This window comes from Rosa chinensis, chromosome 1 (assembly GCF_002994745.2).
Source record: "Rosa chinensis cultivar Old Blush chromosome 1, RchiOBHm-V2, whole genome shotgun sequence".
Taxonomy (NCBI): domain Eukaryota; kingdom Viridiplantae; phylum Streptophyta; class Magnoliopsida; order Rosales; family Rosaceae; genus Rosa; species Rosa chinensis.
The window spans coordinates 44,967,652-44,995,467 of NC_037088.1; the positions used below are offsets into that span (position 1 = coordinate 44,967,652).

The following is a 27,816-nucleotide window of genomic DNA, read 5'->3' on the forward strand; positions in this document are numbered from 1 at the left end:
TTTCTATGTGAATATGTGCAATAATGAAATTGATAACCTGATATTCGAGACCAAGGCATGTTTAGATTACATAGTAGCACTAAAAATCAGATGCAAAAATTTCGACTTCATTAATTGCCAACAAATATGTAATATCACTTTGTAAAGCACGATATGTCAAGTTGCAGACCCGAAAACAAGTAATTGAATTAAACTATAAGCAACTCAAGGGAGCAAGATTAAAATATTATGCCCCCTCCTCTCTGTACCTTAGCAAAACCCAACCTGAAGCTCCTCTCTGACTCTCTCAATCACCCTTCAACAAAAACCATACCAGACTAATGGAGGTTACGACGGTGTACAATATCTTCACGCACCCTAAAGAAAATCCATCCACTACACAATCTCCTCCACCAACCTACTACCATCTTCTGAGAAGTCCTTGTTAAGTAAGCAAGGTGAGAAAAGGGCAATTAGCAGTGGATTTCTTCTTAGACAGGTGAAAAAATCGTCCTTGCTGATTCTCCCATCAAGATCAGTATCAAAAAGATTGAACAGCTCACGGGTCTGCAAGTAACAATTGATATTAGTTGTCTACAAAGGCACAACTGAAAGATGTTGCAGGGATATTCATAAAAGGGTATGTCTATCACCTCATTTTCAGTCAAATCTGGGATTGCAGGCCTGATAGTGTCTCCAAACTGATACAATAGTAAAAGCCAGGCAATTGCCAGTGAATTAATTGTAACAAATCTATGGGGGTAGGCAAACAAAAGGAAAGGTGGGTGCAAGAAGCATACTTGCTGTTCTAAAATGTAGATATTATCCTCAGAAACACATTCAGAAAAAGCTAATGCACAGGCTTGCCGGAATAATCTTTGCTTCAAGACATGCGCTGATCCAAATAAGAACTGAAAGCAAATAAAAATGTTACATTTACAGCCTGAATCCTACAATAGCATATATCAAACCAAAACAGAATCACAATCAGATGCACAAATAGCTTTATAAATTGCTATATGTGCAACATACGAAATAATACAAAACAAGTATGGCAGTTGGAGTTGCCTGTCACCATAATTACATTCTCTAAAGTTTCTTTAATTTATGGATTTCTAATCTAAACAAATTACTCGAAAGCATTTTCATTCACGAGAAAGAAAAAGCTCTCCAACCCAAGGTCCTCTACTTGTAATTCTCAGAGTTCTATGGGTATCTCATCATAGAAACCTCTTGAAATTCTAAACATTTTCATCTATGCATCTCAGACAATTAAAATAATAATAATAATAATAAAAAATTAAAAATTAAAAAAAATAAAATAATAATAATAATAATAATAAAATGTTCAGACAATCTCTCACCTCAACTAGGCACAAATATATAAAACAAAATGATCCTTGATAACACGCTCAAGCACACACACGTGACCAAATGCTCACACACACAGAGGGATTGAGGAGTTGGAGTACCTGCTTAAATGTGATGGCTCGATTTTTGTCAACATCGATGAATGCAAATATCTGAAACCCAAAAGATATCCACATTATGAGCGGCAGCGGATGCAAAGGAAAGAAACATTTGACATGCAGCAACTGTCGGTTCTTCGTAAATACTTAAGGTCAGCAAAAGAAAATAAAACGAACCATCTGTGATAGATTTAAAGAGGAAAAACTATCATGTGTTTCCTAAAATTAGCAACAAATAGACACCTGCTTTCATGTCCTTAATTGTGTAAAAACTGTGTCAGCTTAGTAGCTTGACAACACAAGCATAAAGCAAGTTTAATAGGCTAAGAAGTAAGTCCAGAAGAAAAAGGAAAAACGCTGAAAGCAAACAACTGTGCAAGGATACTGCAAAAATGTAACTCGAATAGGTGATTAACAGAATGGTACAAATATCACGAAACCAATTTTATATTTTAAAAAGAATAAAAAGAGCGAAGTTTTGGTGGTGATGCATTGATGCTTTGAATCCTTGGTGCGTCTACTACAAACTCAAAACATAAATTGACTAAATTCACATACAATTCTTATTTGACTATCTTCTAGGCTACAGTACATAGTAGAAAAGGAAAAAAAAGATATTATGTGACCTGTCTAAACAACTGTTAGCATTTTAAGTTCAAGAAGGTAGAATACCAAGAGAGAAGGGAAATGATTAAGCAAAGGATGTGGTAACTGACCTCTTCAGAAAAGGTACAGGCCTTGAGTCTTAGAACCCTCAAGAAATCATGATAGGTAACATGACCACTGCCAAAATGAGATATAAGTAATAATCTTTCAGTTGTTGTATTACACTAAAAGTACTACATAAATCATTTTCAGAAGATACATGTATTGCATAGATTCTTTGAATAAGAGATACATACATATATGTGTGTGTGTGTGTGTGTGTGTGTGTGTGTGTGTGTGTTGCACACATTTACAGCACAGAGTTGAGCATTCTGAATGCGATGCCATTTAACTAAAGACAGTATCTAATCCAATTGATATGTCATGCATCAACCAAGCAAAACATATGCTTCAGGACGAACATTCTCCACCCATGACAAACAAAACATATGCTGAAATGCAGACAATTGAACAAGGATGAACACATAAACTACACATATCATAGTAGTGTACTAAAAATGAAAACTTCCAAGATAAAGCAAGCATTTTTTTTTCTTTTATTGGAAAGCAGGACTCTTATCCCAATATTAACATAAGTGTGTGTGTGTGTGTGGAAAAACAATTGCCACACATATTATAAGAACATAGGAGACAGAAAAGATACTATGATTCAGATGCCGGAGAAGAAATTCATATAACGCAATGCAGCATGCATAATACAAATAATAAAAAATGATGAATATCAGTCACTGACAAGATGACACAACTACAACTTTCATTTAATATGAGTTCCAATGGTACCTGGGGTCTGGATTCATAGAAAGAAATCTATCCAAAAGGTCAACAGCTTCCGTGCTGCTTATATTGAGTACCTGAAAAAAGAAAAAAAATAATAAATAAAGATGGATCACTTAATTTCTATCAGGTCTCACATGTATTATGGACAAAAAAAAAGGTGCATAAGTAATAAAACCATGTAATCTAGACACTCGTGTGAGAAGAAGCAAAATATATCTGGTATCATGCAGAAAAGTGGATGCATCAGACTGTAACTAAAAATTAGGACAACATGTCAATAAGTTGAACCAATGAAGTAAGAGGAGAATTTTCGCATTGGCAATTGCCATCCTACACTCTTGTATACTTTTGAAACTATAACGTGTCCAGGCAGAATGTCATTGCTTTAGAACCCTATGGATGAAGTTGTCTAAATGACTAATGCCTTGAGATATGCACACACACATGTATCACAATCATGACCAAAGAATTAGATACCGATAAAGATTTGAGAGAACTTGGTTATAGTTTCTAAATTTGTAATCTATAGAACTGATAATCTACAGACAACGATGCAAAATTTTAAAGGGCACATAGTTTATAAATCAGTTCTAAGTAATAATATATCAGTGGAGGGCACATATATGCAGGGACTTACAGATTTTACACTCGCCATTTCAACCATGTAAGCTGAGGGCCGCACCTGTGGAATTTATGATAAAAACATTTAGCGCAACATTAAAGTTTGTTGAGGTAGCGCTAAGATCTCAATTTAACAGTAGAAGCGCATACAATGCCAAAATTGTTGGGCTTCCGGTTAGGTGATAAGTGCATTGGTTTGGGGGTTAGGGTGGTCTCAGGTTCATGTGCTTGTTTGTCAAACAACAAATACTGCACAAATGTGTAAGTATCAACAAAGATATATACCTGTTTCGATTTTGAATCAGCTGCTTTCATGAGAAGCATCAAGTCTCCAAAAGAATGAGATGTCTGTACAACATTGAGTGCAGCTGCCATAGCATGACTAGTCTGCATATAAAATATGTGCCAACGTCTATCAACAATCTAAAAAACAAGGGCATACCAGAAAGACAGTGATGCAAAACAAAACTTATCCAACAAATTTATAGAAATACTGGCCAAACCAAATTTACTAAGGGCAGATTCTTACCCTCTGAGCAAAGTGGAAAGCACTTTCTTTCTTGTTATCAAGAGGTGAAACAACAGGAAGGTACTCGACCTGCCCAATTCAGATAAGATAACCTAGATCAATATTCAACGACCAAGTGATATAAAATGTTATACCAAAATGTGATGCAGAAATATAAAGAAAATATAAGATAGCGATTTACCTCCATGAAATTGTGAAATTGCGTGAACATTCGAAACATGAGCCTTGGCAAAGAAATGTGCCCCCTAATAAGCACTCCACATGAAACACTTATAAGATACCAATCCAGACAGCACCCAACGGAATAAGCAGATTAGAAAAGTGTCTTACCAGGACTGATCAAAGTGCACATGAGGATAGCGTACAATTACTGGTTGGATTGGGTAACCAGGGATGAATGCACCAAGTTCAAATGAAATAAGATATCTTCCGTTGGTTGTGGTTCCCTCAGGAAATAGGAGCACTCGAGGAAATCTATCGCATGAAGCTTTTCTCTGTATTCAGATCCTTGAAAGCAGAATTCTGTATCAAATAGCTTACAAAATTGATACAAATCACTTAACATATTATTTCCTAGAGTAACCATATGCTCCTACAGTTGCATCCACTATGAAACTAATTAAATGTAGGGATATATACCAAAAAGGTCTAACAAATAACATTTCAGCCACAGTTGGGCTTAAAGAGTATGTTTTACAGTTTATAGAACAAATATAAGTATGCATTACATAAATATGGCACTGCAAGCAAAATTCATACAGTTGCAGTATTCAAGTGAAGATAACTAAGAATTAGGACAACTTTACAAGGCAATGCACTAATATAATAACAATTTTATGGTTTAGCTTGCACGGCATAATATATAATAGATATAGTATTAAAAAAAAAAAAAAGCTAAATAACCTCACCTGCCTACTTCAGAACACTAGTTCTATTGTTGACATACTGCATCCATTCATTATTATAGGTGCCATTTGTTCTCATACTTAACAGTACAGTTACAGGAGTTCTATAAGATTCTGATTCTCAAAAGACATTGCACAAAGCCATTTTAAAAATCCAAAGGTTTGGCCCTTGGGCCCATTTTTGGTCCATTACCTATTTACGAGATTTATGGCTTTAGTGTTTCTTCCTCTTATCTGATTTATCAATACTTTTCTTGGCCTTATCTGCCGTTGGTCATATGCGGATATCAACTACACCAAGCATAGAATTACAATGAATATAAATGCTATTTCAACGTAAGCATTCTTAATGGAAGCAAATGCAGGAATTCTGAAGGTACTTCCTAAGAAATTTTACTGTAGATATAAAGCAATACAAGTTTGAAAAAGAAAAAATGATAACAAAACACAGGAACCTGATAATACAGGTTTAACTCGATATTAGATGACAGGAAGAGAAAGTGGTTAGGAACATATACATCTAAATTGGTTTATGACTTACTAACCAAACAAGGATAGCCAAAAACTTATAGAAACTTCCTACCTTTATTTCAGTAACAGCTTGCCTCCTTGATGATGGTGAAAACCTATTAACATATATCACCTGAGAACACAACCAAAAAAAAAAAAAAATTTGAGCAAAACCATGATAATAGAATATATATATGTATATGCAAATAAATTGATTGAGCAATCTCGTTAACATATGTAACCTTGTGTGCATTAAAGTAAACAACTAATATGCAGGGACATTATATTACCTGCATTGCTCTGATGATGGTTCCAACAAAAGGTAGGGAATCATGGGACTCAGATGCGACAATTGTAGGGAATAGTTCATAAAAGTAGAATATAGGTTCTATAAAAGATACATGGTTAGATACAACAATTGGGGCGGTTGCCCTTGGAGCAGGTTTTCCTATCCGTCTTATCCAATGGTAACTGAAACAGAGGTAAAAGAGGACAAACAATCCATTAGAAGGAATACAAACACAATTCCACTCCTATCAAGAATGCAGATAGTTATACTCAATCCTGGATAGCTTCACTGGATAACTGAACACTTACAGTTTACCAGACACTCCCCCCAGCGAAAGAACAAATTTAAAAAACTAAAATTAACAGCTCCTTCATACACCTTTTCTCTCTAACCTTCCTTTCAGTTGAATCCATTAATAAGTTCACTTAAAATCGCAGTAATTAACTCTCAGAAAACTCAAAAAAGCCATACTCTTGCTCAAATGTTCAGAATCCTATGCCTGTCAAAGTCACTACTTGACTTCAATCCAATTCCACTTTCAACTCATTTCCTCTACTTTTGCACCAACCAATCACAGCTTAGCTTAACCGGGGAAAAAAAAAATGAACAACGCAGACACGAAAACGGTAGTAAACCAAAATAGAGATGAAAAACTGACCCAAAGGCGAAGAGAATACATCTGGTACAGACCCTAGTGATCCACATAATCCTACACCTCCACTTGGGCATAGGGTTCTGCCTCTCCTTCCATCCCAACAGAGCCAATTTGGTGGCCACAAACCCAATCAGCAACGAAACCCCAAAGATCACAAGCCTCACAATCGCGATGGGGAAGCAAACCCCGATCTTCAACCACTCGTAAACCCCTCCGATTTTCAAAGTCTGGTTCTTGAACGGATCCGCCGTCGTCGATACGGGCACCTTAAACCCGCCCGACCCGAGAAACGCAAACGGGTTGCGGAAGCTGCCGTTGCCGTCGCCGCCGCCGTCGTCGTCGTCGTCGTCGTGGACGGTGACGATCAAGTGGGGTTGATCGGGCGACGGAGGAGAGAGGAGCGGCGCGGTGAGGGTGAGGCCGGCCTGGCCCATTGTGGTGGTGGTGGTTACTGTTTGGGTGTAAGGCATATTGGAATGATATATAAGGGAGAAGAAAGATTGAAGTCTTGACAGACAAGTAGAACGGTAATGGGGGGAGAGATGAAAAAAGGTAGGTGACTTTTTGGGGTGTTTCTCTTCTGGACTTGTCTGTCTGTAATATGTATATGGCAGTGTGTGGTGGGAAACAAACATTTATTCCCTTGGCTGCGTTTTTCATGGTTCACCTTCTTCCCTTCCTTCCTGTTGTCTAGTTGTTCGAATTCGAGACTTACAGTTGTACTTTGACGTTTTTTTTTTTTTTTTTTACTTAAAATGGCCAATGAGTGATTCAGAAGAGGAAATGATTTTTGAGTGTCCAGATACGATGAGCTTACATTTATGAGTTATTCATAAGAGGAAATGAGTGTCCAGATACGATGAGTTAAAATTTTTGGTCGAACATTATAATGCAATATTTCAAAAGCGTTCTTGTAGAGAGAATACAACTAGATATTGTGAACTTGTCTTAATATGATAGATCGACACCTCAAATGACTTCGGAAAATTATAGTTAATAATGGAGTGTTTTACCAAAAGAAAAAGAAAAAATAGTCTTTGTTTATCTTTGAAAAGAAAACGATTTTGTTTGTTAGACTATGAGGAAAAGAGTTACATGATATTGACGTCATACATTTACGGGGTTAAATTTCTCGGAAACTATTAAATTTTTTGTGATTTAACTTTACAGGTACTTGAGCGGTATCTAAAATATCTTTCAAATTAGTTTTTGGGTACTATTTTTGACCGAAATATATCGAAATTTTCAAAGTTATGTTCAAACCGAAATTTCAAACGTTGTATACTTGTTTGTATACACTTGAAACCCTCTCAATAACAAGATACCAATGCTACCATCTCAAACTGAAATGAGTAGTATAGAACTCATGGGGTATTTTCTTAATCCTTTTGCCTTTTTGCTGGGACATGGGAAAGCAAGAAGAGGACGACGTGAGAAGTTCAGATGCATTAGGTGGATGAAGCAGACTCATAAAAAGGCAAATGGTCACTTGTTTTCGTCCGATACAATGGACGGTGTCGATAATGAGCGGGTAATCCCACTGAGATAATTGAAGGAAACGTTAGGCTTTATTTATTTATTTATGTTTTTTTTTAATTTCATTTGTGAAGGCACACTTTGTGCAATGTGGCCCGCTCTCTCGCATCCACTTGTGCATATTACATATGACACACTCACATTTTATCTTTTCACTCAATTGACATCGACAACATGCTCGACAACATACTCATCGTGTATTATTGAATTCAAAAATTTTCACTTTAAAAAAAAAGACAACGAGCTCATCTTAAATTGAACTCAAAATTTCTCACTAAAAAAAACACACAGTGTCCATATAGTCATCGAACAGTGTTATGGTTTCTAATATGTTTTCATTTTAGAGTGGCACTTGAGTTTTGACTTTTGAATGTTTAAGGGGGGAGGCTAGGATGTATCATCAACTAATATTGTAATTTACATGAATGTTTATGATAAGGTCGACAACTTGGGTCTTGGCTTGCCACTTTTCTTTTAATTAGTGCACTAAAATCTGTCTGTTTCTGACCAGAAGATGATGTTTGTAGTCTCTGTAATATTATCATCATTTATAATATCAAAATGATTGTCCACATTTTCTTTTTTAGGAATAATTGATTGCTCACTTTTTTTTTTTTTTTTTTTTTTTTTTAGAGTGGTTCTAGTTGGACTTCTAAATTTGATATTTGGACCTCTAATTTTTTTCAATTATTAATAGACTTTGTCAAGTCATATGAAAAGACAAATAAGGACAAGAGAGCAAAATGGAAAAAAAAAAAAAAATACTCTTCTTAACTTCCCAAATATAACATTCAATAAAATTAATTTTTTTTTCCTGATTTTCCTTATATTGTCATATAGTTTTATAATTTACCTAACATAATTAAGTAAAAATAATAATTTTTATACGTGGTCCATCATTTAATACAAAAAATAAATTCAAAACAATCTGATTTGGAATTTCCTTAAACTAAATTCATTGAATATTATTATATAGTTATTACTCGATCTTCCAACCCAAAACCCTTGAAATCCTTCTTTTAGCAAATTCAAAAAAATTTCAGCAACATATCAAGATTGAGAACAACCCTCTGATTAATTTTGGTGGAGGAGAGACCTACTCATAAGAGCAATATCATGTGATATTGATTCATTCTTCTTCTCGTGGTTGAAGATAGAGATAAAAAGTAGAGTAACTGATTGTTGTATCTCATGTTTAAGGGTGTTTTGGTAAAAATAAGCTGGTCTACTTAGCTTTTCAAATAATCTAAAAAGTAAATTAGATGTAACTAAGTATAGGAGGTCCAAATAGCAAATTTGGAGGTCCAACTAAAACCTATTGGAATTGCTCACTTGTTCCCAACATTCAAAAGAGGAAACAATTTGTCATCACCGAAAGAGGTTAAACTTTCGAACCAAGAAAAAAGGGGAGTGAATTTTCACTCCCCTAATTACATTCTACACTCTCTCTCCCACTTTAATTTTCACTCCCCTAATTACATTCTACACTCTCTCTCCCACTTTAATTTTCACTCCCCTAATTACATTCTACACTCTCTCTCCCACTTTAAAGTATGGAAATGTCAAAACTGCCCCTCTCCTTTATATTATCACATTCGAACACTAGTACACCCACCAGCCACCACCACTCTGTTCTCCATTCATTTGGCAACTAAACTCTATATGTCAACAATATATCAGCTCAACCACTGCAAGTAGCCTAGTGGTTCTTGCCTAGTTGGGTGTGCTCCCCAACCTAGGTTCGAATCCCGAATTTGTCAAAGTAGCCAGGCACTGTGCTGTAATGCACAGTTAGAGCATTTCACATGCGCCGAAGGGGTTTATCTTGGGCCTAGGAAACTTTTGGGTTCCCCTTGACAAAGTAAAAAAAAAAACAATATATCAGCTCCTTTCATCTAGACGCCATTGTTATCTGCCATACCAAATCCAGAGATATATAACTAAACTTAATTAGGGTCAATCTCTCTCCGCAAAACTCAAAACACACATAGAAATTCCATCAAAGCTTTAGCTTTTTTTCCTCTTCATTCTCCAAAATGATTGCCCAATTATACTCGTACATTGCCCTTGAAGAAAACCCAAATCAATAATTACAGAATCAACAAGATGATGATCCATATGATGCAGAGGAGACACTCTCTCTTTGTGATCTTCCTACACACAGCAACCCATCTCACTGGGATGACTTCTCCGAAGAGTACCATAGCTCTTCATTTGATAGAGACGAAGACAACTTCTTTGAATTCTTCAGTGAAGAGTTCATGACCTCAACATACGCATCTGAGAATAAAGACATCTACTGTGGGAAGAAGCTGATTTTGAGAAGATAAAGTAGTGGGCATTTTTGACATTTCCACTGTAAAAAGTGAGAAAGGGAGTGTGGAATGTAATTTGGAGAGCATACATTTCACTCCCCAAAAAATAAAGAGGTTAAACTGAACAGAAAATGTGCAAGTGCTTTCATATGAGGATAAACTGACAATGCAGCATTTTTCGAACCAAGATATTGAGTCCCCTGTAAAGTTTGTAAACGAATCTATACAATTCTGACCGTGGCTCTAATTATATAATTTCAAAGCTTTTCTCTCTTGCTGTATAGACCATAGAGGAAACGCAATATTTTGTACACTAATTTCCATAAGTTCTGACCTCACTCCAACACAATCTATAGATGCATGATAATATCATTTTCAGGACAAATCTGGATTCTGAACCGGCTCAAATTTGCCAGCATTCAGATTTGCAATCTGAAGATGAAAAGCTCGATCAATTACATTTTCTCCAACCAACAACCACGTGCTGTCTGTAATTTGGAGCAGAAAGAGACTACTCATCGTCACCAGAGTAGTACTCAGTTTGGCTACTATTGTCGTCTGAGCTATCCCACCGCTCTGCACCAGAAACCACATCACTTTCTGGACTATCAAACAGTTCTTGTTCTGGAAGGAAGTAGGCATCCTCTACAGGCTTATAGTCCTTGCCCTTCCAAACCACAATCTGTTCCTTATCAAACGTCACCAGGATACAAGGCACAAGCTCCTGTATCAACACGCAAATATAATTTAAAAAGTTGGATTTAAAGAAGCAATCACACATGCAGACACAGAGGCTAGGTCATGTATAGAATCTGCATAAACAAAGCCAAGATTTTAATGCTACTATTCCTGTCGCAAGACACGTTGCGCACAGAAAGCTAGACCTGCTGCCATTGAATAGCCAGTTGGATGTTCAAGTGCAGGCCTCTCATTTTCGAATAAAGAATTGAAAGTGCAAGTACATGTGGGAAGCTTAAGCAGAGAGGAAGAAGGCTTGGATAGTTACCCGAAGTTTGCAGCCTATTTTCTTGTAATCACTCTTCTCAAGACCCTGGCAGTCTATCCGCACCAGCTCAGAGGAGAGAAACGCATCTCTAACCATCGGTACCAGATTACCATAGTAACCATTCCTGGCTGCAGTTTCAACTACATCATAAGCAAATGACACAGAAACACTATCAAGTCTTAGAGACCATAAACTAGATAAAGTATGTACCAAGTTTTGTTAAAGCAGGGACAACTAATCCTCTCTTCCTCATTTCCTTTGTTTCCTCAATGCTTAGCCCATCAATCGCAGTTTTGATCAGTTTGGGATATTTTGGCTCATGTGGCTTCCACAACATTAATGGAATCACAGGCCTCTTCTTGGGATTATAGTTCCTGCCTCTGAACAATATGATTAGACTACCATGCCTGCAGATGATCTTTCCAAAGGTTTTGTCCTGCAACAGACACATGAAACTTGAAATTAATATCTCTTTCAAGTTCCAAGAAATAAAAGTGTATGGTTTAACCATTTCGTCTATAATTTGATTCAAAATGAAAACTGAAAGATTATATGTTGCATGTGTTTATTCATTGTTCTACAGAGACACCTCTTCAGTATTTTATCTGTCATAATGCATAACACCAGTGTGGTTGTCTCGACTCTTTCTGAAGTACACAATCCCAGTTACGATTCTACAAAGTCTCCTCTTGCAAACTCTGACAACTTCTCTTCCCAACAGAGTTTTAACTTTTCAATTATCAAAAGAGAAATAAAAGATCAACAAGTGAGAAAATTTTAAGGGCATCTATGGTGAAATGGTAGATGGATTTTGTAATACAAACACAAATTGACCTACAAAACCTTGCAACCAGGGTTTATGATGGGATGCAGGTTGAAAGAATTTTGATGCTTCATAAAACTACAAAACTATATGTGACGCAGGATGGACAAGAATTGATCTATAAGAGGTAGAAGATTATGATACCAAAGTAAAGGCAAATAAGGGAGCAAAGAGAAATATGAAGAAAGATAGATCCAGCAAAGGTCAGATTTAGAGCCATGATTAGAGCATAACATACCTCGAGCTGGGTGCAAACATTTCTCATGTCAACAGTCGGAACACCTTGACATTTTATCCTCACTGCTTCTTCATGTTTCCAATGGTTATGAATATCATTCAGCATATTGTGAGTCAACCCATCCCTCCCTACAAGAAATCAAACCATAGTAACAATAAGATGTCGGCAAAGAAAAATAAGAGAAAGAAGATTGAACTATCAATGCATACACTGCTTGTTCTTGTTTGGTAACTGAGTTACAACACACATACAAACTTCAAACATTGCAAAGTATGATCTGATCAATAAACAAAAGGAATACAACCCCTCAAAGCAAATGCACTATATAGAATCCAAACACCAAATTTCTCAAGACCCAAAACTACCGGTTGTATCAAATACCCTCCCCAGCTCAAAAACCTCAAACCAATACCAAACAGAAGAAATACCACCTCCAGTTCATACCCAAATTCCTAATCAAAATCAAGACCCGAACTACTACGAATACTATCAAATACTCATCCAGTTCTGCACATCAAACAAAGAAAAAGCTCACACAAGCACAACAAACGAGCCGATTCAAGACAACCCAATTATCAACTACAACAACAAGAACACCCATATCCTCAATTCCCTAACCACATTACACTATTAGAAACCTCAAAATCAGCATCATCATACAAAAATAATACTACCCAGATTATCAAACAAAATCTGCAGCTCATCAAATACGAAAATCTCATTACCCAAATTGATTTGCTTCTTGGTTTTCCCTCTCTGACATTTCTCCACCAAAATTTTCCTCTCAGCCGAACTGAGCGGCTCTCCCTGGACCGCTTCTCGCCTCCTCCTCCTCTCCTCCTCCAACTTCAGGTCCTCCTCCTCCGTTCCCTCCACGGACCTCACCTTCGGGTCCACGGCCGGGGCACAGACCCCGATCCACGGCCGGTCCAACCGCCCCGGCCCAAAAGGCGAGTACTTGGGCTCCCGCAGCCCAATGGGCCGCGCTTCCGGGCTGCTCTCGGTGTAGCTGTACCTGAAATCGAACGGCAAATCGGAATGTATCGGCTCCTGACCCTCGCGATCGAGAGACGACGGCGGACTGTACCGGGGCTTCTGCTTCTTCTTGAAATTAGGGTTAGGGTTGGGGTGGTCTTGGGGTTCGGGGAAAGGGAGGGTGGGGGTTTGAAGGAGTAGCGGTCGTGGAGGGTGGAGAGGTGGCGCGTGGAAATGAGGGCGAGTGGGTTTGGGTTTAGGCGGGAGAGCTTGGTGAGGAACATGGGGAGGGTTTTAGGCTTCAGCTGGGGTTTCAGACTTGGCAGAGTGTCACGGCCGAACTTTGCAATGTGCAAAGCGAACCGTGCAGCACTTGCTACCAAGCAAGTCAGCTAAGTGAGTACCTTGCAAGGAACAATGAAAGCCACACGATATTAAAATAGTGCTAGCAACAAGCAAGAACACAATTATATAAACGTTGGGCAACCGCGAAGAACAATGAATAATCAAAAGGAAAGATCAAAGAGCAGTCTCACGAGACACAGATGATTGAATAATTCATCTTTTATTGATAGTAAGACGGCGAGGGAGGCAAAAGTACATGTGCTTACCTATACTAGTTCACTAGGCCAAATTATGCCGACTAGGAACTCCTCCCCAAAGAGCATATCGGCCTTTCATGAACATGACGGGAGGAAATGTGAAAAAGGCCGAGGAGACTAATGCTAAAATAAAATAAATTACATAATTTGTAAATTACCAAAATATCCCTAGCACACAAGCAAACCAACCAAAGGCTTGACTAATGACCTTGGACAAGGTTTCTTGCAGCATTACACGTGCGGCCCCTAACATCCTCCCCCACTTAAGCTGTCGGCGCTCTCGACGACGGCTTTGGCCTTGAAGTCGTCAATCTTCTGCTGGAACTTCTTCTTCAGGTCTTCAACATTCTCCCAACTGGTTTCTTCATCTCCAAGACCCTTCCACTTGACCAGCAACTGCTGGCATGGGCGCCTTGACACTCTGGTCACTCTCTCTGCTAGGATCTCCTCCACTTCTTTCGGCTTGGGTTGACAGGACCCGCCCCGGATTTCGCCCCGAAATCCGGAGTGGCCCTGCGGGGCCCACCTTAGTGATAACTCTACCGAGAATTGGTCGAGTCACCCCTAAAGTGGATTACCCAAAACAATAACCCACAATAGATCAGAGCCAAACAAAGAAGTGCGGAAGCTATTCGTCAACTATGCCTCGAACCACGTACGCACGACCTCAACTAATAACGCCTGCAAACTGGGCATTAGAAACAGAAAGGCCCAGGGGAAAGTAGACGAAAAACGTTAGCGTGAGTGGACAAAAATAAACAATTTAAAAGAAAAAGGATTTCATACTTTCCCACATTTATTTCTTTAAAAAAAAAAAAATTTCCCGATGCATGCAACATTTATAAAACGTATGTCTTTAAAACTCGGAGTCTCGTGAAAACATACCAGTCCCCGCTGGCTAAAAGAATCGGACTAGCCCCACTAGTCAAGTAACAAATAGTAGAATATGGGGAAGGGACGTCACCATACGGGTAAAGGAGCCCCTTAGGCTCAACCTACCCTCGACTACCACTCACACATAGATTGTGTGAGGAGGATAACTAATAACCTCGCCTGCCACCCACGTGAGGAGGAGAATAAATCACTTCGACTGCCACTCACAAACACAAAGTGAGGAGGAGAATAAGCTACCTCAACTGCCACTCACAAACGCAAAGTAAGTGAGGAGGAGACCTAATTGAATGACCCGAGTATGGTGAGGAAATCATTCAAAATCCATAAAATCCGAAAGGCTTTCCCAATATCTCACGAGAAAACAAGTAAATATATTCCAATGACGTGACCCCGCACGCCAAATACTCTCAAATTCAGAACCAAACCCGGAAATTAGTACGAGCCCAAATTCCTTCGGAAAAATCTCATTTCCAATAATATTCTAGAATATCTCAAACTTGACTACTAAATATAATATGTAATCCAAAAATCATCTCGGTAAAATAAGTCGTCGAAAAATCTCGTAAATCATATTTCCAAAAAATAATCATATATTCCAAAACCAATTCCGAAAGTCATACCGAAATAAATCATAATTAAATTCCAAAATCAATTCATATGCTCGGAAAGTGATAGGTTAATTAAATAGAACGTACTTTAGTAAATAAATGCATGCATCACTTATTTAAAAAAACAAAAGTCCACTCACAGTACTATTGGGCGACCACGCAAACGAGTTCCTTCATCGAGCAATAGCTCGGTACGTCGTCCTGTACACAATTATGTTTCCGTAAACGGCAATCCGATAAAATAAATACGAACCTAAACGAAACTCGAAAATCCCTATCTCCATTACTTCTCAAATTCCACCCAAATCTCTTCCACAACACTACTTCCTCAATTTACATATTCCACAATGAAAACGAGGGAAATCCGACGGCCGGATTTCCCACAATTCCATCACAAAACTCCAAACTTCGGAAATTCACAAACAATTCCAAACTCCTCCAAAATTCACCAAACTTCATATACAAGCTCTACAACAATATACAATTTAATGGGCTAAAAACTGAAATTAAAACACTGCCATATAAGCCTCCACGTGCCACCAACAGTGGCAGCGCGTGGGCCCCACGCGCCGGCGGCCACCACCTCCGATGGCCACCAAACTCCGGCACTAGCACATCTACACAACAAGCCCAACCAACTTCCCAACTACAACATCATCCAATTTTACCTCGAAGTGGTCGAATCAAGCTGGTGAAGAAAAGCTCGAAACTTCAAGAACCCTAAAAATGGAAAATTGTCAATTCGATATCTACACTACAAATTGGATTGAACTACCTTAGGGGAAATGATCACCATCAAAAACCGAACCTTTGATGCTAACCTGGTGGCCGGAGGTGGCCGGAATGGCCGGAAATCGGCGAAACCCCAAAACTGCAACCGGAGCAAACCTTGCTTCGATCCGAGCTTTTCCGGCCAAATCGTCGAAAACTAAGGGCACCAGCGTGACCAGGGGGAGGAGGCGACCCTGTGGTGGCCGGCTTTCTGCCGGGTGATGGCTGGACGGCGGCCAATCGAAGGGAAGAAGGATTTCCCGAAGAAGAAAGAGGGGAAAATCGGGGGAGAGGAGAGAGAAAGGTGGGTTTCCGGTTTTAGAAACCTACCACAGTAATTTTCCTTATATATATAATTTTCTTACCATGAACAGTAACTTTAATCTTTCACTTATAACTTTCACATACGAACTCCAATTTTTACACACCACATATGCACGCGCTCGGTTTAACGTCCTCTACAATTTTCGTGAAGGAAGTTTCCTCAAATTTTGATCCGAACGAAAAGTCAACTTTTAGGGCCACTAAAAGTACGGAAACGAAAGTAAAAGTGAAAGTAGTTGTCGTTTACCGTCCAAATGACTAGTAAACCGGTGGATTCAGGTTCGGGACGTTACATGGGTGGTCTGATGTCGACGTGCTCTCGAACAGGCTGGTTGCGTGCTTGATCTTCATGGTCTGGCTGGTGCGGCTTGAGGTTGCTGACGTGGAAGATGGGGTGGACTCTCATCCAGGCGGGAATATCGACTTTGTAGGAGCATTTCCCCACTTTAGAAATGATGGGGAGCGGTCCTTCATACTTTCGAAATAGTCGCTTGTCTCTAGAGCGCAGGAACCTGAGTTGTTCCGGGAGCAGCTTGACAAGGACCATGTCTCCTGCTTTAAACTCCTTGGGTTGGCGGCCTTCATCTGCCCACTTCTTCATTCTCCCCGCTGCTTTCTCTAGGTAGGCTTGAGCAATCTCGGCATTGGTCTTCCACTCTTTTGTGAAGTTGAAATCATGCGAATTCGCCCCTTTGTAGACTTCTTGCACAGTATGAGGCAAGAGAGGCTGTTGGCCAGTGACAATTTCAAAAGCACTCTTGTTGGTGGATGAGCTCTTTTTCGAGTTGAAACAAAATTGTGCAACATCTAGAAATTGCGCCCAATTCTGCTAATTGGCATGAACGAAATGGCGCAAGTATTCCTCCAACATCCCGTTGAACCTTTCTGTTTGCCCATCAGTCTGTGGATGATAACTTGAAGATATGTTGAGCTCAGACCTGAGCAGCTTGAATAGCTCGGTCCAGAATGTTCCCGTGAACCTCGTGTCCAGATCACTGACAATGTTCTGAGGCACACCCCAATACTTCACCACAAGTTTGAAGAAGAGGCTTGCTGTGTCTTCCGCCGAGCAATACTTTGGAGTTGGCACAAAGGTGGCATATTTGAAAACCTGTCAACCACTACCAGGATACCTGATAAGTCTCCCACATTCAGGAGGTTAGTAATAAAGTCAAGGAAGACACTCTCCCACGGGTGAGTCGGAATGGACAGTGGTTCCAATAGCCCTGGAGTCTTTTGACGCTCAATCTTGTCTTGCTGGCATGTTATGCAAGTCTTGGTGTATTCCGTGACATCGTCCCGCATCTGGGGCCAATAGTAACCCTGCTTGAGAAGTGCGTGGGTTCTCTGCCATCCTGGGTGACCTGCCCACAGGGTGTCGTGACACTCTCTCATGAGCATTCTTCGTAGTCCGTCAGCTCGCGGAACAAACACTCGTCCTCCTTTGGCCATCAATATATCATCCTCCATCCAAAACCGACGGCTCTTCCCTTCCTTCACCATTTTTATGAGGGATTGCACCATGGGATCCTTCTCCAAACTCTCCTTGATATGTTGCTTGATTTCTGTGGCAATGATACTGCTTGACAAAGTGGCCAACACCTTGAGGGTGGCAAGGTCGGCCTTGCGACTTAGAGCATCAGCAACTGGGTTTGTGTGCCCAGCTTTGTGTTCGAACTGGAAGTCGAACTCTACAAGAAACTCCTGCCACCGAGCCTGCTTTAGAGTTAACTTTGGTTGGGTCAAGAAGTGGCTGACGGCAGAATTGTCTGTCTTCACAAGGAACTTTGACCCCAACAAATAGTGTCGCCACGTCCTCAAACAGTGAATCACGGCTAGCAACTCTTTCTCTTGAGCCGTGTACTTCCTCTCAGCTTCCGAGAGTTTATGACTTTCATACGCAACAGGCTGCCCTCGTTGCAGCAGAACACCTCCTAAGGTGAAGTCAGAAGCATCTGTCTGAACTTCAAACGGCTAATTCAGGTCAGGTAAGGCAAGGACCGGATCTTCCATCACGGCCTTCTTCAAATCTTGAAAGGCCTTCTCACAATCACTACTCCAGTCCCATGTCACTCCCTTCTTCAAGAGCTCAGTTAAGGGGGTTGTCTTCTTTGAGTAGTTCTCAATGAAACGTCGGTAGTAATTAGCCAACCCAAGAAAAGAACGTAGCTCTTTCACATTCTTGGGGTTTTGTCACTTCTTTATGGCTTCTACTTTCTCCATATCCATCCTGATTTGACCCCTTTCAATAACGTGACCTAGAAACTTAATGGTCACTTGTGCGAAGGAGCACTTCTCGCGCTTGACATACAACTGATTGTCCCGCAACCATTGGAACACCAGCTTCAGGTGCTCTACGTGTTCTTCTAGGGTGGAGCTGTATACCACAATGTCATCCAGATAGACTACCATGAACTTATCCAAGTACTCGTGGAAGACTTGGTTCATCAAGGTGCAGAATGTGGCTGGCGCGTTGGTCAACCCGAACGACATTACCAGGAACTCGAAGGCGCCATAACGGGTGACTCACGCGGTCTTGTGTTCATCGCCTTCTGCAATGCGAACTTGATAGTACCCCGAGCGAAGATCTAGCTTTGTGAAATACTTGGCACCACTGAGTTGGTCAAACAGATCTGCAATCAGAGGGATTGGGTACTCGTTGCACACAGTGACTTTGTTAAGAGCCCGATAGTCCACACACAGTCTCCAACTTCTATCATGCTTCTTTTGAAACAACATGGGCGCACCAAAGGGGGCTTTAGATGGCCTAATGAATCCTGCCTTGAGCAGGTCCTCAAGCTGCTTTCGAAGTTCCGCCAGTTCTGGGGGAGCCATTCTGTAAGGCGCCTTTGCAGGTGGTTTGGCCCCTGGAAGCAGTTCAATCTCATGGTCCACACTTCTTCTCGGAGGTAATTCCTTGGGAAGTTCGGGAGGCATCACATCTACATAGCTCTCCAATACCCCCGCGATCCCCTTCGGAACCACTTCTCCTTTAATCTCATCCCTTATCAGGCGAACTGCTACATAGGTAGGCTCTTCACGCCTTTCTTGAACTGGAGGGCGGACAAGAGGTGGGGTTCACTTGGTTGTTCGATTCTTGCGGGAACCACACATGGCCTTTCTCCCATAATGAGCAAGTTTTTGGCACTAGGAATGGGAATGGCTTTGTTCGCCAACAAGAACTCCATTCCTAATATGACATCAAAATCGTCCATCTGAACAACTATGAGGTCCGTCTTCCCTTGCCAGTGACCCAACTGGAGTGATACCCCTCGAGATAGGCTCGTTGTGGGTGAGGCCTTTGAGTTCACAGCTTTCATGCGACCCACATCCTTCTCCAACTTCAGCCCCAACCTCCGAGCTTCAGCTTCTGGCACAAAGTTGTGAGTGGCCCCTGTGTCAACCATCATGCTCTTGCCTCCTTTCCCATTAATACTACCATCTACGAACATCAAGCCTTTAGCTTGGGACTTCTTAGGTGATTGTGGTTGTTTCTCCACCGTACCCAAGAATCTCAAAGCTCCCATGTGACCAGGTTCCTCCTCAGGCTCTTGCTGATCCTCTATTTCCTTCTATTGAATATGAGCCTATAGAGCAGAGAGAGCAGTCTTATGAGGGCATTCATTCACTCTATGAGGTCCTCTGCATAAGAAGCATGCTAGTGGCTTTGGAGCATAGCCCGAGGGATTAAAAGGTCGAGGGGTGAAGACCCCTGTCGAGGCAACAGGCTTGGATGTTGCCGTGTCCCTCGTGTTCACTATTCTCCTGTGCCCTCCTCTTGAGTTGGAAAATTTGGACTCCGCTCCCCCACTTCTGATCGGTCCGGGCCTTACATTTCTGTTGACATTCGCATTCGAAAACGGCTGAGTCTTCTTAGAAGAGTTCTCTTCGAATGTGTAGTCCATCAACCTTTCAGCAGCAGCTTGTGCGGAGGCCAAATCTTGGACCCTCTGCCGCTGAAGTTCTGTCCTCGCCCATGGCTTTAAGCCTTCAAGGAAATAGAATAGCCGATCCTTCTCTGACATATCCGAGATGTGAAGCACAAGCACAGAGAACTTGTTCACAAAGTCTCGGATGTTGTTGGTGTGCTTGAGCTCCCTTAGTTGCCGTCTGGCAATGTATTCAACATTCTCGGGGAAGAACTGAGCTTTGAGCTCCTTCTTAAGGTCTTCCCAAGTGTCAATGGTGCATACTCCCCTTTGGATGTCATTATACTTGGTTCTCCACCATAGTTTCGTATCTCCTGACAAATACATTGTTGCCATGTTCACCTTCACCTCTTCCGAGTCTGGCTTCACTGCTCGGAAGTATTGCTCCATATCAAATAAGTAATTCTCAAGCTCCTTGGCGTCTAGCGCCCCTCCAAATGCTTGAGGTTTCGGTATCTTTACCTTCCTGTAGTCTGTCACAGGTTGGTTTCCCATCGCACGGATGGTCAGGTTGAGCTTGGTACTCATCTCCACCAGCTCGTTCCTGAATGCATCAATGGTGGCTCAGACATTTTCTGCCATATTGTCCACCGTCACCTGGAGTGTGTCAAGGGCATCACTCATTGCCCCCATTTGCTCGTTCGGAACGGGAGTTTCTTCCTCATTTCTCTCCCTTCCGCTTCCTCGAGCTTTACATTTTTCAAGGGCCACAACTCGGTCCTTTAGGCTCTCCACCTCTATCATCTGCGCCGCCAACCCATCTAGGTCAACGCGGTCCAACATATTAGTGATATCAATCAACCTGTCGGGCACCCCAGCAAGTTCTCCGAGTTGCTGGTCATACCAATCGAATCTTTGTTGGTTTGTCATCTTACCGGTCATCGTAGTAAGCTTCTTGAGCCAAGTTGGCTCTGATACCAACTGTCACGGGCCGAACTTTGCAATGCACAAAACGGACCGTGCGGCACTTGCTAGCAAGCAAGTCAGCCAAGTGAGTACCTTGCAAGGAACAATGAAAGCCACACGATATTAAAATAGTGCTAGCAACAAGCAAGAACACAATTATATAAACGTTGGGCAACCGTGAAGAACAATGAATAATCGAAAGGAAAGATCAAAGAGCAGTCTCACGAGACACAGATGATTGAATAATTCCTCTTTTATTGATTGTAAGATGGCAAGGGAGGCAAAAGTACATGTGCTTACCTATACTAGTTCACTAGTCCAAACTATGCCGACTAGGAACTCCTCCCCAAAGAGCATATCGGCTTTACATGAACATGACAGGAGGAAACGTGAAAAAGGCTGAGGAGACTAATGCTAAAATAAAATAAAATAAATTACATAATTTGTAAATTACCAAAACATCCCTAGCACACAAGCAAACCAACCAAACGCTTGACTAATGACCTTGGACAAGGTTGCTTGCAGCATTACAAGTGCGGCCCCTAACACAGAGCATAGTATAGTACACATTTTGGAAGAAATAATTTCTCCCTTCACCGACCTAAGTTTTTAAGCAGATGAAGACACATGGTCAATATGACCAAAAAAAGAAGACACATGGTCAAAGTTACAAACTTCGGTTTCGATAATGTTAATTTCTTATTTTGTTTACGTTCTTGCATGAGAAATTTTGGTGTTTGTCCTTTTCTTTTTATGAGGGGTAAAAATTGATTCCATAACTTATGGAACTTTGGTTGTCATAAGATGAGCAGAATTAAAACTAACTTGATTGTATATGTTGGAGTCTAGCCACATTCAGTTGAGTAAGAATGGAACGAAGATCTTCCACCAAGAAACCCAAAACAGATAAAGACTCGTAAATACAGTTATTTAGTAGAGATTCGTGATAGTATTTTAGGATGTTATGTAGATTCTTATTATAATCAAGGGTTTAGGCTAAACGTCTCCTTTGTATTCGACAGTTTTATTAAGTAAGGCTTGAGAGCAACCGCACCAGCTCTTTATTCAAAAAAAAGAAAAGAAAAAAAGATAGAGTTGACCTCTAGAGTTTGTCTCCCTTTCTTTCTTTTATCTCTTTAATTAATTATGTTGTTTTTACAAGGCTTAAATAAAAATTGAAAAAAGCTACAATGTATTTACAACAGATGTTGCAGATGAAGGGAAAAATAGAAGCATCAAAAACAAATTCATGACTGGTGGCTCCGTTGCTAAAACAAGCTTCTTGTTTTGCAATTGCACCATTAGATATTTAGATGTCTAACAATATTACGAACAACTCCCGTCGTACTCTGTGAGACAGACCCCTCACGGAGGATGGAAACATCGATCACAATGTACGTACCATTACTTTCATCAAAATTCAGTTCATAGAGATATGAAATTTAGGTACCACCTTTTCCAATCATTTTAGTTCCAATTATAGTTGATGACATTAACCCATGCCAAAGTTCTTACTTCATTTATCATTGATCTATTTGAGCCTCCATGTTTCTTCTATCAATGTATACTAATTAATTTAGGTAAGATACTAGACAATACATGCTTGTCTACCTATAAGTTTTGTTAGAACCACAGATTCTCTGCATATCTCTTTCCTCAACTCAAGCTTTAGTTACAACAAACAAATCTCCTCCATTAATTGATTTATCTCCGGCTTGATATTGCTACTATCAAGGATCTGCTATGGCTAGAGTTTAGCATCTGTTACAAGGCTAGGATTGAGCAGTTTGATATTGTTGTAATTACAATTGAATGCTTTCTGTAAATATATCCATGTATAGCGCTATACATTGTAAAGAGTGCAATTGCACAAATCAATGGAAATCAATTTCTTCATGGTATCAGAGCGGGTTATCCCACGTGTGAATGCTTAACAGCCACACGGGCTCCACGTCACTCAATATAAGTTGTCCACGTGTATGACTTGAAAATTCGCCACACGTGCGGGGGAGTGTTAAGATTATAGATCCCACGTGGGAAAAATGAGATCTTGCCTATGGGTATATAAGGATTTGCTTGACAGCCGCACGGGCTCCACGTCACCCAATATAAGTTGTCCACGTGTATGGCTTGAAAATTCACCACACGTGCGGGGCATGTTGAGATTATAGATCTCACATAGGAAAAATGGGACCTTGCATATGAGTTTAAAAGGATTTGGGCCACTCTATCTATTGCCAATTAGTTTTGGATGTGAACCCCAGATTCAGAATGCAGTAGGTTGCAAATGGGTCTTTCGCATCAAGAGGAAATCAGATAACTATGGTAGTCCTGTTATTAAGCCTGCCACTATTCGTACTGTGATTACTATTGCTGTTTCAAGAAGTTGGCCACTCAGGCAATTAGATGTAAAGAATGCCTTCCTTCCACTACTAGTAAAACAGCTAGTAGACACTGATTTCAATCCGTATGTGTAACTCCCAATGGCCATTACCCACTGAAATCTGTGTGTGATGGTCATTGGCCACCCTACACTCACGGATTAAATTTCTATCCCATTTGAGGGGGGTGGCCATTGGCTTCTGCGTACACAAAAAAGGGACAGTGTGAGTTATTTAGAAGGGACCCACCAACATCTCATTTGTTGTATATCCAGTAGGAACATCTCATTTGTTGGGACACACGGACATCTGTGAAAAACATTATGTCACACAGATTTCAGTGACAATATTGTCAACATGTGCTCATGTAGGATCCAGTAGATCATTTCACACTGATATCTGTTGCTAGAAACTAAATCCCACAGATTTTTTTATCAATGTGAAAGTCAGTAGGTATAAAATCAGTGTGCAATGACATTTTTGCTGGTAGTGTTCATGGCATTCTTAAGGAAGATGTTTTCATGATACAACCTCCTGGCTTTGTTGATCCCTCAAAACTTCACCATGTCTGTAAACTTAACAAAGCACTTTATGGGTTGAAACAAGCACCACATGCTTGGTTTCATCCCTGCTACTATTCGTACTGTGATTACTATTGCTGTTTCAAGAAGTTGGCCACACAGGCAATTAGATGTAAAGAATGCCTTCCTTCATGGCATTCTTAAGGAAAATGTTTTCATGATACTGTTTGAACGTATATTTGGCAAGGCTCACATGGCAGAAAGGTGGGTCCGACCCACAAGGCGTAATGAATGACCGCGGCTAATCATTAAAGATTTACAAAGTTGATTTTCAAATTAGCCGCAGCACATTAAATGTTTATTGTCAAATTTATGACCGAAGATAATGTGTGTAGAGAGCCGTTATTAGATCAGGAGAGACCAAATGAATCACAAGGCGTAATGAATGATTGCGGACCCACAAGTCGTAATGAATAACCACGGACAAGTCGTAATGAATGACCGCGGCTAATTAGCAATTAGCCGCAGCACATCAAAGAGAATTGATTGTTAGAAGAAACGTTACCGAAGTCATCAGAAAGTGTTATTGTCAATCATCAGTTACAAGACTTGATTGATTGCTCATGAAAGAATCAATCAATGATAACGTCACAAATATCACAAACATGAATACTGTTCTATTTGTAATCAATGCGGTCTTAGCTGTAAAGGTTGAGATTGTTTCTTTTCCTTCATTCAGTAGTTTAGCTTCACTATAAAAAGGACCATAGGATTCATTGTTAGAGGTCCTCGACCAAATGCTCTACGCGATTACTCAAATTTTATCTCAATATATTTCTACAATTCCACAACACTTAATTATCAATCTTTACGTATTTATCTTTCCTGCACTTTACCTTGTTGTTCTTTACATTCTAGCAATTTATCTTTTTGCTTGTTACTTTGCTGCAATCTATCTTTCTTGTTCTTTAGCTTCCTGCACTTTATTTGCTGAACCTTTACATTCCTGCACTTTACTTACCTGCACTTTCGTTTATGCTATTTACTTGTTGTTATTTACTTTACGTCGTTTACTTTATACAAAATCATAAAAAAAATCATCACCACTTCAGTTTCGCCTCAATCACTGAGTTACATAGTACGAAGACTGCCGCTAGTTAAGGCCGATCCATGCTAAAGTCCTTGCATTCAAGGCAGAGAGAACCTCGCGGCCGAGATTGATCATTCCTCGGCCCACAATCAACTGATAAGAAGTTAGATAGGCGCAAGATCTACAATCTATAACAAAACCTAACTTGGCCTACCGGCCGCGAACTGGCACGCCCACTCACACGTCACCACTCTAGAAGGACATGTAAAAGCCAAAGAAGCCCTCGGCCCAGTGACACGCGGCCGAGACTATTTTTGAGCGAACAGATACAACCTCCTGGCTTTGTTGATCCCTCAAAACCTCACCATGTCTGTAAACTTAACAAAGCACTTTATGGGTTGAAACAAGCACCACGTGCTTGGTTTCATCGTATGAGCACATTTTTATTATCTGCTGGTTTCACTTAGAGTATTGCAGACCCATCCCTCTTTATTTGTCGCCATGTGCCACATATTATCTATTTTCTATTATATGTTGATGACATTGTGGTGACTGGGAGTGATGATCGTCCCTTCAGAGCTTTATACAGTGTCTTGGGCGAGGATTTGACATCAAGGACCTAGGTCCTCTTCATTATTTTCTTGGCTTATAGGTTACTACTCATCAGCATGGGCTACACATCAATCAGCTTAAATACAATCATGATATTCTGTAACGTCCCGTATCTCAATTACCCGTTTACTAGTCATTTGGACGGTAAACGACTTTTATTTTCACTTTTACTATCGTTTCAGTACGTTTAGTGGCCCTAAAAGTCGACTTTTTGTTCGGGCCAAAATTTGAGAAAATTTCCTTCATGAAAGTTGTTGGGGACGTTAAACCGAGCGCGTGCATATGTAGTGCGTAAAAATCGGAGTTCGTATGCGAAAGTTATGAGCGAAATAAGGAAGTTACTGTTCATGGTAAAATTTTGATAAAAATAGAAAATTACCGAGGTAGGTTTCCATTTCCGGAAACCCACCCCTTCCTCTTTCTCTCTCCTCTCCCCCGACCTCTCTCTTCTCCGTTCGGCCCTTTTTCTTTCTCCCTTCGATTTACCGCTTTCCGGCCACCAACCGGCGTGCAACCGGTCATCAGAGGAGCGCCTCCTCCCTCCCATCACCCTAGTAACCTTGGTTTTCGACGATTTGACCGGAAAAGCTCGGATCGAAGCCAAATTCCCCCCGGCTGCAGTTTGAAGTTTTTGCCGATATCCGGCGATTCCGGCCACCTCCGGTCCCCATCTCGCCGTCGAAGGTTCGGTTTTCATCACTGATCATTTCCCCTATGGCCTTGTATCACGATTTGTTGTGTAGATGCCGAATCGACGAATTGAAATTCTAGGGTTCTTGAGGATTTCTGGGTTTTTGTTCATTGATCGATTTCGGCCGTTTTTAATTGTTATTTGGGAATGTTGTAGTTGAGAAGTTGAATCAGTGTGTTGAGAAGGTGCTACTGTCAAATTTTGGTGTCCATTGGGGTTGGTGGCAGTGGCGGCGCCGCCGCCACTGTGGGCTGCTGTAACGGCGGCTAGGGTAGCTTTTTAATTTCAATTTCTGGCTAGTTAAATTCTATAATTATCATAGAGCTTGTATGTGAAGTTTGGTGAATTTTGGAGGAGTTTGGAATTGTTTGTGAATTTCCGAAGTTTGGGAGTTTCGGTTGTTGAATTGTGGGAATCCGACCTTCGGATTTCCCTTGTTCCGATATGGAATACATCAATCGACGGATGGATATTAATGGTGAAGTTTGATTGGGTGTGGAAGAGGATTGGAGAAGTTGAGGTTTTGGGTTTTGAGATTTAATTATTGATTATCGTAAATATTTAGCAATTTGTTGTTTACGGATTATAATTGTGTACAGGACGTGATACCGACCTATCGCTCGACGAGGATCCTTACGCTTGGATACCACGTTAGCCGTATATCGTGAGTGGACCTTTGATTTTAATTGATGCATGCAAATTAAATTCCGCAAGTTTTAAGTTATTGATTTAACAACTATTTATCGAGCATTTTATTTTGGTTTGGATTATTGAATGTTTTATTGGTTTGAACTTTTGAATTAAGATTCGTTATGCTCGATTTGAGGATTTTGTTTTATGCGGATTCGGAAATTTATACTATTGATTTTATATTTATATTCAGCTCTTGGAGCTTTTTAAGAGATTTACGAAATAAGAATTCGAGGAAGCAAAACTTTATACTTCTTTATACCCTACTTATATTGGAACTTGAGATGATCTTGGCGTGCGGGGTCACGTCTTTATACACTTGGATTCTTATTTCGTGAGATAAGTGGGGAAATTATACAGATTTACTGGCTTTGGACGATCTTCTTCCTCACCATACGCGGGTAATGTGAATAGGTCTCCTCCTCACTTACTTTGTGTTTGTGAGTGGCAGTGAGGTAGCTTTCTCCTCCTCACGTGGGTGGTAGTCGAGGTGATATTCTCCTC

At 40.4% G+C, this 27,816-nt stretch overlaps 3 protein-coding genes across 3 annotated transcripts; all 3 read right to left on the bottom strand.

Moving 5' to 3' along the window:
• LOC112179221 (lysophospholipid acyltransferase LPEAT2) lies at positions 1-7,021 on the bottom strand. The gene is made up of 14 exons (XM_024317577.2): positions 6,404-7,021; positions 5,747-5,927; positions 5,530-5,589; positions 4,372-4,535; positions 4,223-4,286; positions 4,042-4,110; positions 3,798-3,899; positions 3,529-3,573; positions 2,895-2,965; positions 2,165-2,231; positions 1,452-1,502; positions 780-890; positions 633-680; positions 1-546 (listed from the first exon to the last, which is right to left on the bottom strand). Exons 1-14 carry the CDS (start codon positions 6,868-6,870, stop codon positions 376-378), a joined length of 1,671 nt encoding a protein of 556 aa, XP_024173345.1. The 5' UTR covers positions 6,871-7,021; the 3' UTR covers positions 1-375.
• Positions 7,022-10,372: 3,351 nt separating this feature from the next.
• LOC112200590 (CRS2-associated factor 1, mitochondrial) lies at positions 10,373-13,587 on the bottom strand (the record flags this gene model as incomplete). The annotated part of the gene is made up of 5 exons (XM_024341649.1): positions 10,373-10,975; positions 11,258-11,385; positions 11,468-11,693; positions 12,319-12,446; positions 13,044-13,587. Coding segments are annotated over 5 exons (1,239 nt in total), but the record flags the coding sequence as incomplete, so codon positions are not given.
• Positions 13,588-14,008: 421 nt separating this feature from the next.
• On the bottom strand, positions 14,009-17,124 carry LOC121051615. Its single transcript, XM_040514279.1, has 2 exons — positions 16,790-17,124; positions 14,009-14,362 (listed from the first exon to the last, which is right to left on the bottom strand). The coding sequence occupies exons 1-2, from the start codon at positions 17,091-17,093 to the stop codon at positions 14,142-14,144; spliced, it is 525 nt and encodes a 174-aa protein (XP_040370213.1). The 5' UTR covers positions 17,094-17,124; the 3' UTR covers positions 14,009-14,141.
• Positions 17,125-27,816: the final 10,692 nt, after the last annotated feature.